General features: G+C 36.5%; 1 protein-coding gene across 1 annotated transcript; it reads left to right on the forward strand.

Annotated features, from left to right (window-relative positions):
- Positions 1-11,697: 11,697 nt before the first annotated feature.
- Positions 11,698-14,051, forward strand: LOC139862216 (protein PIN-LIKES 3-like). The gene is made up of 10 exons (XM_071850786.1): positions 11,698-11,832; positions 11,968-12,047; positions 12,143-12,267; positions 12,661-12,782; positions 12,871-13,035; positions 13,116-13,205; positions 13,310-13,410; positions 13,522-13,574; positions 13,661-13,846; positions 13,927-14,051. Exons 1-10 carry the CDS (start codon positions 11,698-11,700, stop codon positions 14,049-14,051), a joined length of 1,182 nt encoding a protein of 393 aa, XP_071706887.1.
- Positions 14,052-16,080: the final 2,029 nt, after the last annotated feature.

A 16,080-nucleotide genomic window follows, 5' to 3' on the forward strand; every position in this document is an offset into this window, starting at 1 on the left:
TCGGAAATATAAATCTCGACAATTTGGATTGCTTATCATGTTGGCAAGGTTTAATTTATGTAAATATTAATCTTATAAGTATAGTATGATCGAAAAAATGCGGGTCGTTACATTACCTCCCCGTTAAATAAATTTCGTCCCGAAATTTTAAAATTGTACCTATTTTGCGTCATCAAGAAACAAGTGTGGATACTTTTGCTTCATCTGATCCTCTCGTTCCCAAGTAAACTCGGGACCTCTTCTAGCATTCCAACGAACCTTAACAATCGGTATATTGCTCTGTTTGAGCTGTTTAACTTCACGGTCCATGATTTCGATTGGTTCTTCGACGAATTGTAGTTTCTCGTCGACATGGATTTCTTCGAGAGGAATGGTAAGGTCTTCCTTTGCAAGACACTTCTTAAGGTTTGAGACGTGAAAGGTATTATGTACTCCAGCGAGTTGTTGCGGTAACTCGAGTCGATAAGCTACCGGTCCAATGCGTTTGATGATCTTAAACGGGCCTACGTACCTTGGGTTCAGTTTACCCCTTTTGCCGAAACGTATTACACCTTTCCAAGGTGACACCTTTAGCATAACCATGTCCCCGACCTGAAACTCTAATGGTTTCCTTCGGACATCGGCGTAGCTCTTTTGGCGACTACGGGCTGTTTTCAATCTCTCCTTGATTTGTACTATCTTCTCGGTCGTTTCGTGTATGATCTCGGGACCAGTTAAATACCGATCTCCTACTTCAGTCCAACAGATAGGAGATCTACACTTCCTTCCATACAATGCTTCGAATGGTGCAGCTCCAATGCTCGCATGATAACTATTATTATACGAGAATTCTGCTAACGGTAGATACTTATCCCATCCGTTTCCAAAATCGATCACACATGCCCTGAGCATATCTTCAAGAGTCTGAATTGTTCTTTCACTCTGCCCGTCGGTCTGCGGATGATATGCGGTACTCATATCCAAACGAGTTCCTAGTGCCTCCTGTAGTGATTGCCAAAACTTTGAGGTAAATCTACTATCACGATCGGATATAATGGAAATAGGTATTCCATGCCTTGAAACAACTTCCTTTATATACAATCGTAATAGTTTCTCCATTCTATCCGTTTCCTTTATAGGCAAGAAATGTGCAGACTTGGTGAGACGATCAACAATCACCCAAATGGTGTCGTATCCCCAGGCAGTCTTTGGTAACTTCGTGATGAAATCCATGGTAATACCATCCCATTTCCATTCTGGGATTTCTGGTTGTTGAAGTAACCCTGACGGCTTTTGGTGTTCTGCTTTAACCTTGGAACAAGTTAAACACTCCCCAACATATGTTGCAACGTCTGTTTTTAAATTAGGCCACCAATAACGTGTCTTAAGATCTTGATACATTTTTCCAACTCCAGGATGTATCGAGTATCTTGTCTTATGTGCCTCGTTCAATATCAACTTCCTTAATCCACCCAACTTCGGTACCCAAATACGATTTGCAAAATATCAAATTCCATCTTCCCGCATAATGAGTTGCTTCTCATACTTCTTCATTATTTCATTTCCTACATTTTCTTTAGTAAGTGCTTCTCGTTGAACTTCTTTGATTTGTGAGTTGAGATTCATACGAATTTTTATGTTCATTGCTCGAACTCGAATTGGTTCTCGTTCTTTTCTGCTTAAAGCATCAGCCACCACGTTTGCCTTCCCGGGATGATAACGAATTTCACAATCATAGTCGTTTATTAACTCGACCCACCTACGTTGCCTCATGTTCAATTGTTTCTGATCAAAAATATGTTGAAGGCTTTTATGATCAGTAAACACAGTGAATTTAACCCCATACAAGTAGTGTCTCCACATCTTCAATGCAAACACGACTGCTCCCAATTCTAGATCATGCGTCGTATAATTTCGCTCGTGAATCTTCAATTGTCGGGATGCAAATGCAATAACTTTCTTCCGTTGCATAAGAACACAACCAAAACCTTGTCGCGAAGCGTCACAATATATTTCAAAATCATTGTTCCCTTCTGGTAACGATAAAATAGGCGCCGTAGTTAACTTCTTCTTCAGTAATTGAAATGCGTTCTCCTGCTCCGAGGTCCATTCGTATTTCTTCCCTTTTTGTGTTAATGCTGTCAACGGCTTAGCTATTCGGGAAAAATCTTGAATAAACCTTCTATAATAACCGGCTAAACCCAAAAATTGGCGTATCTGTGTTGGTGTCTTAGGAGTCTCCCATTTTTCAATAGCTTCAGTTTTTGCTGGATCGACCTGAATTCCTTTGCTATTAACAACGTGACCAAGAAATTGCACTTCTTTCAACCAGAAAGCACACTTAGAAAATTTAGCGTATAGCTGTTCTTTTCTCAACAACTCTAATATCAACCTTAAATGCTGCTCATGCTCTTGCTCACTCTTGGAATAGATAAGAATATCATCAATGAAAACGATAACAAACTTATCTAAATACGGACTACAAACTCGATTCATGAGGTCCATGAATACAGCTGGCGCATTTGTCAACCCAAACGGCATGACCAAAAATTCGTAATGACCATAACGTGTTCGAAAAGCAGTTTTCGGAATGTCCTCTTCTTTGACACGTAGTTGATGATAGCCCGATCTTAGGTCGATTTTCGAATAAACACATGATCCCTGGAGTTGATCAAATAAGTCGTCAATTCTCGGTAGTGGATACCGATTTTTGATAGTTAACTTATTTAATTCACGATAATCTATGCACATCCTAAAAGATCCATCTTTCTTCTTAACAAACAAAATTGGAGCTCCCCACGGTGATGTACTTGGTCGTATGAATCCACGGTCCAATAATTCTTTTAACTGACTTTGAAGTTCTTTTAATTCGGACGGTGCAAGTCTATATGGCGCACGAGCCACTGGTGCAGCTCCTGGTACTAAATCTATTTGAAATTCTACCGATCTAAATGGAGGTAATCCCGGCAATTCTTCCGGAAAAACTTCAGGAAAATCTCTTGCCACAGGCACGTCGTTGATGCACTTTTCTTTCTTTTCGACTTTATTAACATGTGCTAAAATAGCGTAACATCCCTTTTCTAAACACTCCTTGGCTTTCAAACAGCTAATGAGTTTTAGCTTTGAATTACCCTTCTCTCCATAAATCATCACCGGTATTTTATCCTTACCAGGAATACGAATTGCCTTCTTGGCACAAACAACTTCCGCTCCTATTTTGGACATCCAGTCCATGCCGACTATTACATCAAAACCTCCTAATTCTACGGGTATTAAGTCGATTTTAAACGTTTCTCCGGCTAGATTTATTTCACAATCACGACAAATTTTATCGGCTTTAATTAGCTTACCATTAGCTAACTCAATCAAGTACTTAGCATCTAGAGGTAATGATGAACAATTCAATTTAGTGTAAAAATTTATACACACGTAACTTCTATCGGCGCCAGTATCAAATAAAATAGATGCTGATAAGTTATTAATGGTAAACGTACCCGTAACAAGTTCCGGGTCTTCTCGTGCCTCTCTAGCATTAATAACAAACGCTCTTCCACGTGCAGGTCCGCCATTCTTTTCTGGATTCGGGCACTGACTCTTATAGTGACCTTGTTTTCCACACCCAAAACAAGTAATGTTAGCCAAAGCAGTTCTATTTGCGTTGGTGGCAGGAGTCTTGTTACCATTTGCATTTGTAACGAGAGCCTTACAATCTTCAGCAAGATGTCCCTGTCTATTGCATTTGGTGCACAACACACTGCAGTAACCAAAATGATGTTTGTGACAACGGTTGCATAAAGGACTTTGTCCTTTGTAACCAAAGCCTGAACCGCTACCCGCACCTTTCGTGGTTTCTTGTTTCTTATAAGGTTGTTGTTGGTTACCTCGATCATAACCTCCATTCCACTTTTTCTTGTTCCCCAATACCTTCACCTCAGTATTGAATGCTTTCTTGTCCAAAATGACCTGATCCATTAGCTCGTTCGCCATGGTTATAGCTTCATGAATTGTCTTAGGTTTCGACGCCGTAACGTTTGCCTTGACCTTTTTGGGCAAACCACCTTTGTATATTTCAATCTTCCGTGCTTCGGTTGGGACCAATTCAGGACATAGTAAAACTAATTCCATGAATCGCTGGTTGTAGTTGGTGATTTCAGTACCAACCACCTTCAAACTTCGTAACTCATCTTCTAACTTAATAACCTCATTCCTTGGACAATACTCGGTGATTATCATTGCTTTGAATTCTTCCCATGGAGTATCATAAGCTACATCTCCTCCTACCGCCTTCACATAATTCTTCCACCATGTGAGTGCACTATCTTGTAAAGTGCACGATGCATACTTGGTCATGTCTTTTTCATCACAACCGCTGATTTTGAACACCGTCTCCATCTTTTCTATCCATCGGGTTAAACCGATAGGTCCTTCCGTTCCACTGAATGATGAAGGTTTGCAAGCTTGAAACGTCTTGTAGGAGCATCCTACACGAGGATTTGGATTAACTGCAGTAGCTCTTGCAGCTTCGACCCATAGCATTCTATCGTTGACTCGCTGGTTGATGAAGTTCTCGACTTCTTGTTCCGTCATTCGGTTCAATCGCGCCATTTCCTAATGAAAGAAAATAATTATTCACATGGATTATTATAGATGTAGTATGTATTTATAGTACATTTATAGCTTGTTAATAATATGAACCAGGTATTATTATAAAAGCCTTTTCTTCTTATTAGCGTTTTATAATTATATCTTGGGTAGTACCTACCCGTTAATGTTCATACTTAATAGCTTAGTACAGAATCAATTACTACAATCTAAATAATACTTAACCATGGAAAATTATTGCATTTCATACTTCGCTATTTTACATATGCTTATCTTACATCAAACTTTAAGCAAACCACACTAATAATATTATACAAAACATTATATGATTCCATGGCTTAATACGGCAGTGCATCGTTCGGTCTATTTTCTAGGGCGTTTAGTTCCAATGAATGGCCTAACGCTTATCCTAGCTGTCTGCCTACGTTTTGGCTGAGGAGCCGAAGAACTAGATGCGGGGATAGCACTAATAGGAATAGCGGGAATAGGGGTGGTAGTGTTGAGTGGAATTGGTGCTACGTCATTCTCACTAAGTTCGGGATTTGAATTTTCTAATTCATTCGCTTTTCGTTTCTTTCCTTGATCGAATTTTTCTTTCGTAATTTCTAGTATTTCTTCCTCGGGTTCACTTTCTTCTTCGGGTTCACTTTCCTCTTCGGGTTCACTTTCCTCCTCGGGTTCACTTTCCGATATTTCTATAGTTGGTTCATCTGGAAATTGTGAGTCTTCCCCAAAAATACCATTTTCGTCATCAGATATGTTAATGACTGAAACACAATCTGAAGATTCTGATTCGGAGTCGCTGAATGTGATAATAAGTTTCGAGCCCGACATCTATCACACAACAACTAACCCATTAGTACTTACATAATATTTACATATGAATTTTTAACCAACAGTGATAAGCAATGGTTTTTTTTTTTTAAAATCAAACCCGGTCAAAGTCCAGACTTACTAATGTATCCTAACGACTTATCGGTTTAGACACACTAATGCAAACCTGGTTCGCTAAGACCACCGCTCTGATACCACATGTCATAACCCGTCCTTAACCATAAGAACGCGTTAGATAACGTATGATTTCATTGCGAGGTATTGACCTCTATATGAGACATTTTTGAAAGAAAACTGCATATATTATACATTACAAACCATAACCATTATTTTTGTTACAAACTTAAGACAATAAAAAGAAGATTAACGTTTAGCGATAATCTTCGACTTACAAACTTTACAAATGATGACAACAACACGGTTTCTAGCATATTTTACAGTACAACATCTTGGATATGCAGTTTTATTTTTGACACAAACATGCATACGCAAGATCCTGGTTAGATCCAACATGATGCAGCGGAAGCTTTAGAAATCACCTGAGAATAGACATGTTTAAAAAGGTCAACATAAAGTTGGTGAGATATAGGTTTAATGCCGGCTGCAATATATATATAGACCACAAGATTTCGTATATAATCAGTTTAATAAAAGTATTCTAAGTGGTTGAGCACTCGGTAACCATACTTAACATTTTCACGTCGCATATTCCCTTTAATATGAAATCTTACTACACCGTACCAAGTGTAGTCACAAAAACGAAGTACTGTGCAACCGTTGAATACTGGTCGTCCAGTCCGGTTGGGGTTGTCAGGCCCGATAGATCTATCAACAGGATTCGCGTTTACAATACCGCTGTAAATATTAGTTACCAAGCTACAGGGAAGTATGCCAGTGGTACAACTCAACGTAGAATATATTTTTCAGTTACTTGTGTCCATATCGTAAAACATAAAATACATGTATTCTCATCCCGAAATATTTAGAGTTTAAAAGTGGGACTATATACTCACACTTGTCTTGATGATATATATAATTTGACTCGGTCTTCCGGTTGATATCACGGACCTATCCATATATAATATATCAATATGTTTTCATTTTAAACAAACGTTACATATATATATATACTTGTTATACTTTTAATACTTTGAATATTTCCTTAGTCCGAAGTTAGCATTCCGATGTTAGTAATTCAATTTTTAATGGTTCATTTTTAGATGTTTAATATACCCGCAATAAATAAAACCCCCAACGAAATAAATAAAACCCCAACGTATATGTATTGGTCGAGATTAATCTTGACCCATGGTACCGGTGTTGTCAAATGACGTGTTGCGTACAATCATGGGATCTTATGATTAATCTTCTCGTGTTGTTTACGGGTGATCCTGAACCATATAAAATTGAATTATAAGTACATATATATAAAATATCATGTTATCTTAGAAGTATGTGATTTTATGTAAATTTTTCCAATGAATCCCGAAGTCATTTAAGCCTTGGATAACCAATTTTGTTTCGGTCATAGTTTCTTCGTTACAAGTCCGTTTTCGTTGATTCAACTTGCCATCTCCTTGGATCGAGTCCCTCTTTAAGACTATGAACTGTAAATACCTTAGTTTGTATTCAAAATCACACGGCATAGGTCAAACTTTAGTGAAACTTATGAAGTTAATCATTTTCGTTACAACAAAATCATTTAATGACCATTTTTCTAAAAATACTTATACTTTGAAAAACCAAGTTTTACCTTGTTAAATTAGCATATACATAAGTTATATTACAGGTCTTGAAGTATTTTAAAAGTTAAGTTAGAAGGATCTATTTAGTTTGCAAACAAGTTTGAAAACATTCAAACTATGTTCTTGTTGTTAAACTTGTATACCACAAAATATGATAGCTATATATATATGAATCGAATAAGGTTATGAATATATATTCTACCTCAAGTTCCTTGGATGAAGTTGCTGTAAAAGAGAAGTAAGAAGCTAGAATCAAAAGGGTGATAGAAGTGGATGAAAGATTGGAAGTAAGTTGGTGTTCTTGGAGGGTTTTCTTGAAGTGTTTTTGTATGGTTTTCTTATGGTGTTTTAGTATGGTTTTTGAAGCTAGATCTTTATGGAATTTTGCTGGGTTGTTATGGAGTTTAGAGAGTAAGAAAGAGTGTGTGTTTTAGCTAGGAAATTGAAGTAGTAAATGAAGCAAAATGATCATGTATATATACACCATAAAAACGTGAATGATGATGATGATGGACAAGTTCACATGTTGTATTTTTGTGTAATAATTCATGCATGCATCCAAAATCCAATTACCTTGCTCTAAGGGCAGTAACAAGGGTGGGTTAGGTGGTGATTTGATGTGTATTTACTATTAGTAAATACGTATAGAAGCTTGGTATGATCCGAGTACAAATACTCTAGGTATACGTATAGAAATTTTGTGAAAAATGGAATGAGGATTCAAATATAGCTATCTTTTGTGAATACACTTATATGATTTTATGTATTTAAGTCTTTAAAAGTGATTAAATACATTACTTATACAATATATGTATAAACATTATAAGTCTTAAGTATTTATGTCAATTAACGTTTCGTATTGTTATCATTTTGAAAACTTAAGTTAGTAGTTTCAAAATACACTTATAACTTGTTGTTATTAATACAAAATGAGATATTAAAACATTTATTAATCATGTTAAATATGTATATATACATATATATACACAAACGTATAATTATTATATATTGTATAGTTCGTGATATCATTGGTCAAACTAGACGGTCAAACGTTGCGTAAAACTCTTTTCGGAAATATAAATCTCGACAATTTGGATTGCTTATCATGTTGGCAAGGTTTAATTTATGTAAATATTAATCTTATAAGTATAGTATGATCGAAAAAATGCGGGTCGTTACATGCGTGCTGTTATACAAAGTGAGTATTAATCCTTGGTTAAGTCAAGCTTGATGATGTCATCTGCAGTGACATCTTCTTTCTCACTTATTGCGGTTATCTTGGGGAGGGGAATTTCGGCTATGCCCTGTTGAGCAACCGCGTATGCTGATTTTGCCTTTTCCAGTGAGCAAAGGCGATCAGCTAATGCAGATGGTAGCGGGTCTGGCAGTGGGCAGCGAATAGCAATCTCATCCATAAATTCAACCCTCTCGCATAGCCTTAACGCGGCGGCAAATGTTGAAAAATTTACAGAAACAGGCTTGGAATTGAGAATCTTTCTAGCCAGTTCAGGGAGATGTTGGCGGACCTTGGTGAACTCAAGTTCCGCAGAGGCTTTAGAAGCAAGAGCGTTGTCTCGCTCTGTAGTTAGTTTTGTCACATTCTCTGACAGTGCTTTAATGGTGTCCTGCAGTTGGTTTTCTTTCTCAGTCGCAGCAACAACCTGTTGTTTCAAGTCATCAACGGTGGTTTTTGCTGCGGTTAGCTCATGGGAGAGATTAGCACAGCGTTTTTCGCTGTCTTCGGCTTTGATCTTCTCAGCATTGTACTTTAGTTGTTCAGCTTCAAGAACATTGAAAAATTGTTCTTGACGGCATATAACATCATATGCTGAATTGAAGCACATGTAGAAATTTTGAACAAAACTATTATGCGCGTCCAGCGCAGAGAGTTTAGAGAACTCGCGGCGAAGCTCGCCGGGGATTGCTAACTTCATCTGTTGGCGCTGATCCAGAGCAGCAGCAGCTGAAGCATAAGTGTATCCTGCTAAACCGTCAATCCGCACTCCATAAGAGTCAGGTGGAGTGCGGAACAATTCGGTGATTTGATCAAGAGTGTTCGGGCTTGCAAAGATAGGATCACCAGAAGAATCGCCTGCAAAATAACATCGTTGGTTAGTCGGCGAAATAAAAATAATGTATATTTTACATATGCAATAACAATCCGCAATATACCAGTTTGCTGGTCCCCTTCGTGTTCCGATATAAATGGATTGTCGTGAGGGGGGTCTCCTGTTGTTTATGTTTTTTACTTTGCGAAGACGGCGGTGTTTGTAACGGCCGCTTGGTAGAGCTCGGCTTTGTATAGGGAGATTTGGAGGTTAAATCGACGATTGGAATGGGTTGCTTTTCTTTTGATGATGACGATTTAGCTTCCGGGCTTGTTAATAGTTTGGTGATCAGGGTTTTTGGATCAGCCTTCCTATCTAACTCGTTAATCTTCATTTAACATTAAATAAGAGCTGCAAGTAATGACTAAAATGATAAAGATTGACTGACGAATTGAGAAATTTTCTGATATTTTGGAAAAATGAGTAGTGAATTTGTGATTTCAGATCACAATATATATAGGCGACGGGGTTAATTATGTTAATTATCTATTGAGATAATTCAAACGGTAACATTGACTGTTATAACGGTAACAAAGATAACGCGAAATATGTTTCAATGCGGATAGTGGTCAGGTTAACAGCGAATTCATGGAGTTTATCATGATATATTTTCTTCGCGAAAGTGTATCATAATAAACTGGGGGGACTTGATCATATACATAGCATTGTATATGTATATTTTATTTGTCAAAAGCCAAGAGCAGAGTTATGCGGATTATAATGCAAAGTCATGAAGTATCCGCTGAAAATAAGCATAGCAGCTGTATTTCCGCACTAATCGGGGACTGCGGTTCAATCCGCTGAGTTTTCGCGGAAGGATAAGCAATCCGCGGATCGCGGTTATCTCGAACACTATAAATAGAGAGCTTGACCTCTCATTTATAGGTTGTTGATTCTCTGCCATTTTTCCTAAGCCTTCGTAATTTCCACTTCTGATCTTGCCCAAGGGATTTTTACGCAGCGCAAAGGTGAATTAAGCTAATTAACAATCAAGACCGGGTCGGGGTGGTTGATCACTTGATAGTTAAAGTGAAAGACGATCATCGGGGCCCAAAATAATCATCAAACATTCCATCCTCCATTACATTCTTTTTGCACTCAATCCGTAATTAAGTAACATCGCTAATTAAGGATTGATCAGTAGAGTAGGGAAAATCAACGTGGTCTTTTAAGTATGTGATTGGTAGAGTCGTACTATCAATATCAATTCGTGTAAAATAAATTGATTCTTCACATAACATACTCTTATTTACTTAACACGAACATTCTTTTATATTAATCTTATCGAACCTACCCTTGTGGTTCAGTGGTTCACCCCTTTACACTTGTGTATTGGGATGGGAGTGGGGAGGTCTCAAGTTCGAGTCTCTCCCCTTAAAAATATTCGTGGGATTTATTTCCTGAAAGCCGAATTGTCCTGGAGAAGGTTTTACCGACCCGTATTCAGGACCCAGATCTGACGCCTACCCCTCGGGATGGTATAAAGTTTGGATCCCTGTAATGTGGTTCGGGTTTCCTGCCCGAAAGCGCGTGCGTGCGAGGCAAATGAGAGTATTCGATGCCAACAACTTGCCTTAAAAAAAAAAAATATTAATCTTATCATATTCATATTTTTATTAGGTTATTATCTTATTATTATTATAATACATCCTACGGAGTAAAGGGTAACATTTATTTTTGGTAAATGTTAATGTAGGGAATTAGACCACTTCCAATGGTACGCCCTCACCCATGTCTTCAACCCATTTCCTCGAGGGCTCCATTGGCATTGTCCCCGCCCTCACAAGCCCTCATCCACCCTCAACCACTTCGTCCTCATTCATTTCTTCCCCAAGCATCTCCCAGGACGGATTCTTTCTCTTTCTTCATGTATATGTGCAATAATTAGTTGTACATAAGCAAATAAATTTGTACCTTAATTTATTTAATTAATTTTGTGGGGTATGTAATGAGGAGAGAGTATGTCATGGTTGGCAATGGTGTGTTATGGGAGTGTTATGGGAGGAAGTGGTGAGAAAGGAGGAGAGAGAAAGCTGATGTGGCGCTGAGAAGGTGCCCATGACGGCGTCATGGTTGGGAGTGGTCTTATAGAGAATAAAAAAAAAGTTCGTGAGTAGGTGTAGTTGCGAAATCCTCGTATTCAGTATAAGTATTTACATTGTGAACGTAAACATTTAAATATTACGTGCGCATCACATTCACATGGGTGAGCGATCCAAATGAACGGAGCGAAGACCGAAACTTTCTCTCATTTTTTATTAATAAACTCACAAGTCGCGTAGTAGGTAGTCATTTCACAAAGCCGACTCTTTTATAATAAATTAATAATCTATAATTTATAATTTATATATACGCCACTTCATTGAGTTTTTTAAAAATTTATCAGATTTGGTTTTGAGATATCTGAAAACAGTTTTGGTAAAGAGAAAATGGGGTTCATGGATCTGTTTTCAGCTGCTTCTATGCCTGTTCTAAAAGTACTAATTGTTACTGCACTTGGTTCATTTCTCGCATTGGATTCTATTGATATTTTAGGTGAAGCTTCAAGAAAACATGTCAATAATGTAAGTTTCTTTTAATTAATTGTCTCACATTAAATCAATATAGTGTAAATATTCAAGAACACCGCTTACTTTACTCAAAACTAGTAGTTTTAATTATTATATATTTATGAAAAAAGCTCTGTTCTTTATGAACAGCTTGTATTCTTTGTGTTTAATCCAGCGCTTGTGGCTAGTAACTTGGCTGGTACCATTACGTACGAAAGCATGATTGCATTGTAAGTTTTCGTTAACTGATCATATGTTTAAGAAAAATGGTTGCTTCATATAAGGTGTCATTGTTAAAAGATCTAAAGTGATTGAGAAATTGCAGGTGGTTTATGCCTGTTAATATACTATTAACGTTCATAATTGGATCGGCACTTGGATGGGTTCTTACGATCATCGCTAAACCGCCTCAACATTTAAAACCGCTCATCCTTGGTACTTGTGCAGCAGGTAGCCTATAATAACCGGATGCATAAAAGTTAGCCATTACATAAAACTATTACTCTGTCCTTCCTAATTTAATTGTCTCCGGACACAGTTTAATAAACTCATTTACACCGTACATTTTGTTTACCTTACAGTTTACCCCTTACTTTTTTTACCTATATTTTTGTCTTACCTGCATTATTGTTAAGTGCATAATATTCATTCATATCTATTATCTATGTATTGAAGTGAACAATTATTTGGGACAACTTAAAAAATAATATTGAACAATAGAATTGAGACTGAGTGAATATTTTTATTGATTTTATGAATTTTTTTTTTTTTTTTTTTTTTATCATGGAAAATTATTTTGAGACGAAAGATTTGTTGAGCTTAAATTGTGATTATGAATAATAGGGAACCTCGGAAACATGCTTTTGATTATAATACCAGCTGTATGTAAAGAGCAAGGCAGCCCATTCGGAGACTCTGATGTTTGCAATACAAATGGCACAGCTTATGCTTCACTATCTATGGCTGTATGTATTTTTACTCCAACATAATTTGATACGTCATACTTTTTTTTCAACTGCCAATGTTATCGTTTCTAATGGCACGTTTCATCAGGTTGGAGCTGTATTTTTGTGGTCCTATGTTTACAATCTAGTACGCCTTTGTTCGGGTCCCGCCCAAGACTCTGGTAACAACAAATCAATAACTGTTCAAAATGATTTGACCGAAAGTTTGCTTCCTTCCTCTGCACCATCTACTCCTGTCAATGGAAAATTGAAGGTATTTATTCATGTCTCATTTGAAATTAGTCAATTTATTCATGTGTTTTAAGGTTGAAAGCAATATATGGTTTGTAATAGGTGAAGTTAAATGGAATGAAACAACAGTTGGGGAAAGTTTTAAAGCAGGTCAATTTTAAAGCAATTTTTGCACCATCTACTTTTGGAGCGGTATACTGCTTTCTCCAACTCTAAATTATGTTGTTAACTGATGGAGCCTGATGTGTATGTGAATATAACTAAGTTTTCTTTCTTTCTTTTTTATGAAAATAAAGATCGTGGGGTTTGTGATTGGAACAATCGCACCAATGCGCAAGCTAATAATAGGGACCACAGCGCCTCTTAGAGTGATTCAAGATTCTGCAACCTTAGTAGGGTATAAATAATGTTCTTTTATACATTTTATTTTATTTTATATAACTTCCTCTAGTTTCTCATTTACAATAACAGGGAAATTAATGAATATTTGTTTTCTCTTTGGCCTTAGGAATGCAGCCATTCCAGTTGTGACATTGGTTGTGGGTGGGAACCTATTAAAAGGTAGACATTAAACGTTATCCTGAATTTTAAATTCGTGTATTCGGTTTCTTAATCTTACTATAAACTTACATATATACAATCTGCAGGACTTAAGGGGTCTGGTATCTCACTGCCAATAGTATTAGGAATAGCAGCAGTTCGATACGTTTTCTTGCCACTTTGTGGCATTTTAGTAGTTAAAGGAGCGCTTTATTTCGGTTTACTACATGCAGATCCTTTATATCTTTTCGTTCTGTTGCTACAATTTGCACTCCCACCAGCAATGAATATTGGTATGACCTTTAAATGTCAATTCCACTTTCTTTATTTTTACGAATTTGGAAAAAACTTGTGACATATGTTAATATGACAGGTACAATAATGCAGTTATTTGGTGCTGGTGAAAGTGAGTGTTCCGTGATCATGTTATGGACATATTGTTTAGCATCAATCTCGCTTACCCTTTGGTCGACGTTCTTTATGTGGCTAGTTACTTAATGTATTTCGTAGTATATACTTCAAAATATAATGTGTTCAGTTGTCACCATTTTTTCTATACAGAAAAAAAGAAACACAATTTTATAATGTTTTGGTCAAAGATCCATTTTGAAAAGTGATCTGTACCAACCAGTTGACTTAGAACATAGTCTTGATGTTTTTGGTATACAAAAATGAGAATGTATGATGATCAACAGGAAACTTGTGTTGTGTTATTATTTAGCGAACACGTATTTTACTGACTGATAACTTTATTCGGTACTTGAATAGATAAAGTTCATTCTTGCTGTGTCTTCAGGCAAACTAATTAAGCAAAATGTTAAAAACAAAATGGTGCAACCATGAACACTGAACCACAATGCCATCAAGAAGCGTTGTGGACGTTCAGGTTGATAACAGGACCAAAAAATGAACGCGTTACAAGTGATCTTAAAAACAGAATTTTGTGCGTATATCTCAATTCCTCTGTTACGCTGTAAAGTCAAAAACAAAATGGGGGAAAATCTTGTTTGAACTAATTGTGCTTGTGTGCGTTATGTAATGTAATTCTTACTTCGTGTTCGTGTATATTGTGATGGTTATTTGTAAACAATCCGCTCTGTTGTTTCTTGGTTTTTAGTGATTATTAATCTTGCTTTTCGAAAAAAAAAAAAAAAAACAAACAAAATGGGGGAAACAATGGACCGAATATTAATTTGATAGTCCTCCCTAAAAATATCAAGAAAGTGGGACTAAAATTGACCACAGTATGATATACGCTATTTATATTTTGATTTGATCTTTCATATTAACTACAGACGGAAAATACTCCCGGTGTTAATTGTAAAGCTCTGATGTGGGTTCTTCAAATATTTGGTTCATAAAGCTGAAGTTGAAAACTTGAGTTTTACGTTTAACGGTTTACGTTTACTTTTACACTTATGTTTAATTTTTGTGTTTACATTTTAGGTTTACGTTTTACATTTTACGTTTAAGTATTACGTATTACGTTTTATGTTTACATTTTACATTTATGTTTTATGTTTGCGTTACGTCTTATGTTTACGTTACGTTTTATGTTTACGTTACGTTACGTTATACGTTTATGGTTTATGTTTTATTTTACATTTTACATTTACGTTTTAAATTTTACTTTTACTGTTTACATTTTACTGTTTACGTTCTACGGTTTACATATTACAACATGTATTACAACATATGTTTTACGTTTAAGTTTTACGTTTATGGTTTACGTTTTATTTCTTACATTTACGTTTTACAAATCCCGAGATTTCAAATGCTTTAACCAAATGCTTCACTTTTGTGGGGTTGGTTTAGTTGTCTTCTATCTTATTTCGTTAACTAGTTCTAAAACCCGTGAAATCACGGGTTTTGTTAAAAAAATCATATAAAAAATTAATCGTTTGTATTATATGTTAGGTGTGGGAAGTCGGATTAAACAAGAAATTGGTTTACTGGTTTGGGAAGCTCGCGATCGCGAGTTTGTGTATTGTGATCGCGAAAGCGGTGACAGAATATTTGGAGTTTTCTTATTTGGTTGACTCGCGAGAGTGAAGACATGTATTATGGTCGCGAAAATGCTTCAGGCGGGCAGATATTGGAAAGTGATTAGGACTCCTCGTTTCTGTCCAATTTGTTGTCGTTTAACATTATAAATACATCTATATGTAACCTGTAATTGTGCGCACGAAGTTTATACTAGAAAAACTCTGGTTTTCACATGTGTAGTAAAATATTTTCCGCGTTTGGAGTTGAGATATAACCATGTTAAATCCTTGTGTCTTATTATGTCCTTATTTATCATTCATATACTTTAGCTAGTTCGTTTATCGTTCGTGGGTTATTTGTGATTAACGATACCACAATCACAGGTCTTGTTTGGGTGCTACAAATCTAACAATTGGTATCAGAGTTTCATGATTTGAAGATCGGGCATGATGGCGAATTAAGATCAGGTTTTTCGATATGTTGGTGATTAGGGGTATCATCAGGTTATCAAACAACGGGCTTAAGATTAATCTTGCAACTT

Source organism: Rutidosis leptorrhynchoides, chromosome 8 (genome assembly GCF_046630445.1).
Source record: "Rutidosis leptorrhynchoides isolate AG116_Rl617_1_P2 chromosome 8, CSIRO_AGI_Rlap_v1, whole genome shotgun sequence".
In the NCBI taxonomy this organism is placed as follows: domain Eukaryota; kingdom Viridiplantae; phylum Streptophyta; class Magnoliopsida; order Asterales; family Asteraceae; genus Rutidosis; species Rutidosis leptorrhynchoides.

Coding starts and splice junctions, on each gene's coding strand:
- LOC139862216 (XM_071850786.1), top strand. CDS start 11,698: ATGGGGTTCATGGATCTGTTTTCAGCTGCTTCTATGCCTGTTCTAAAA. Junction 12,268..12,660: donor CCTTGGTACTTGTGCAGCAG/GTAGCCTATAAT, acceptor TATGAATAATAG/GGAACCTCGGAAACATGCTT. Junction 12,783..12,870: donor ATGCTTCACTATCTATGGCT/GTATGTATTTTT, acceptor ACGTTTCATCAG/GTTGGAGCTGTATTTTTGTG.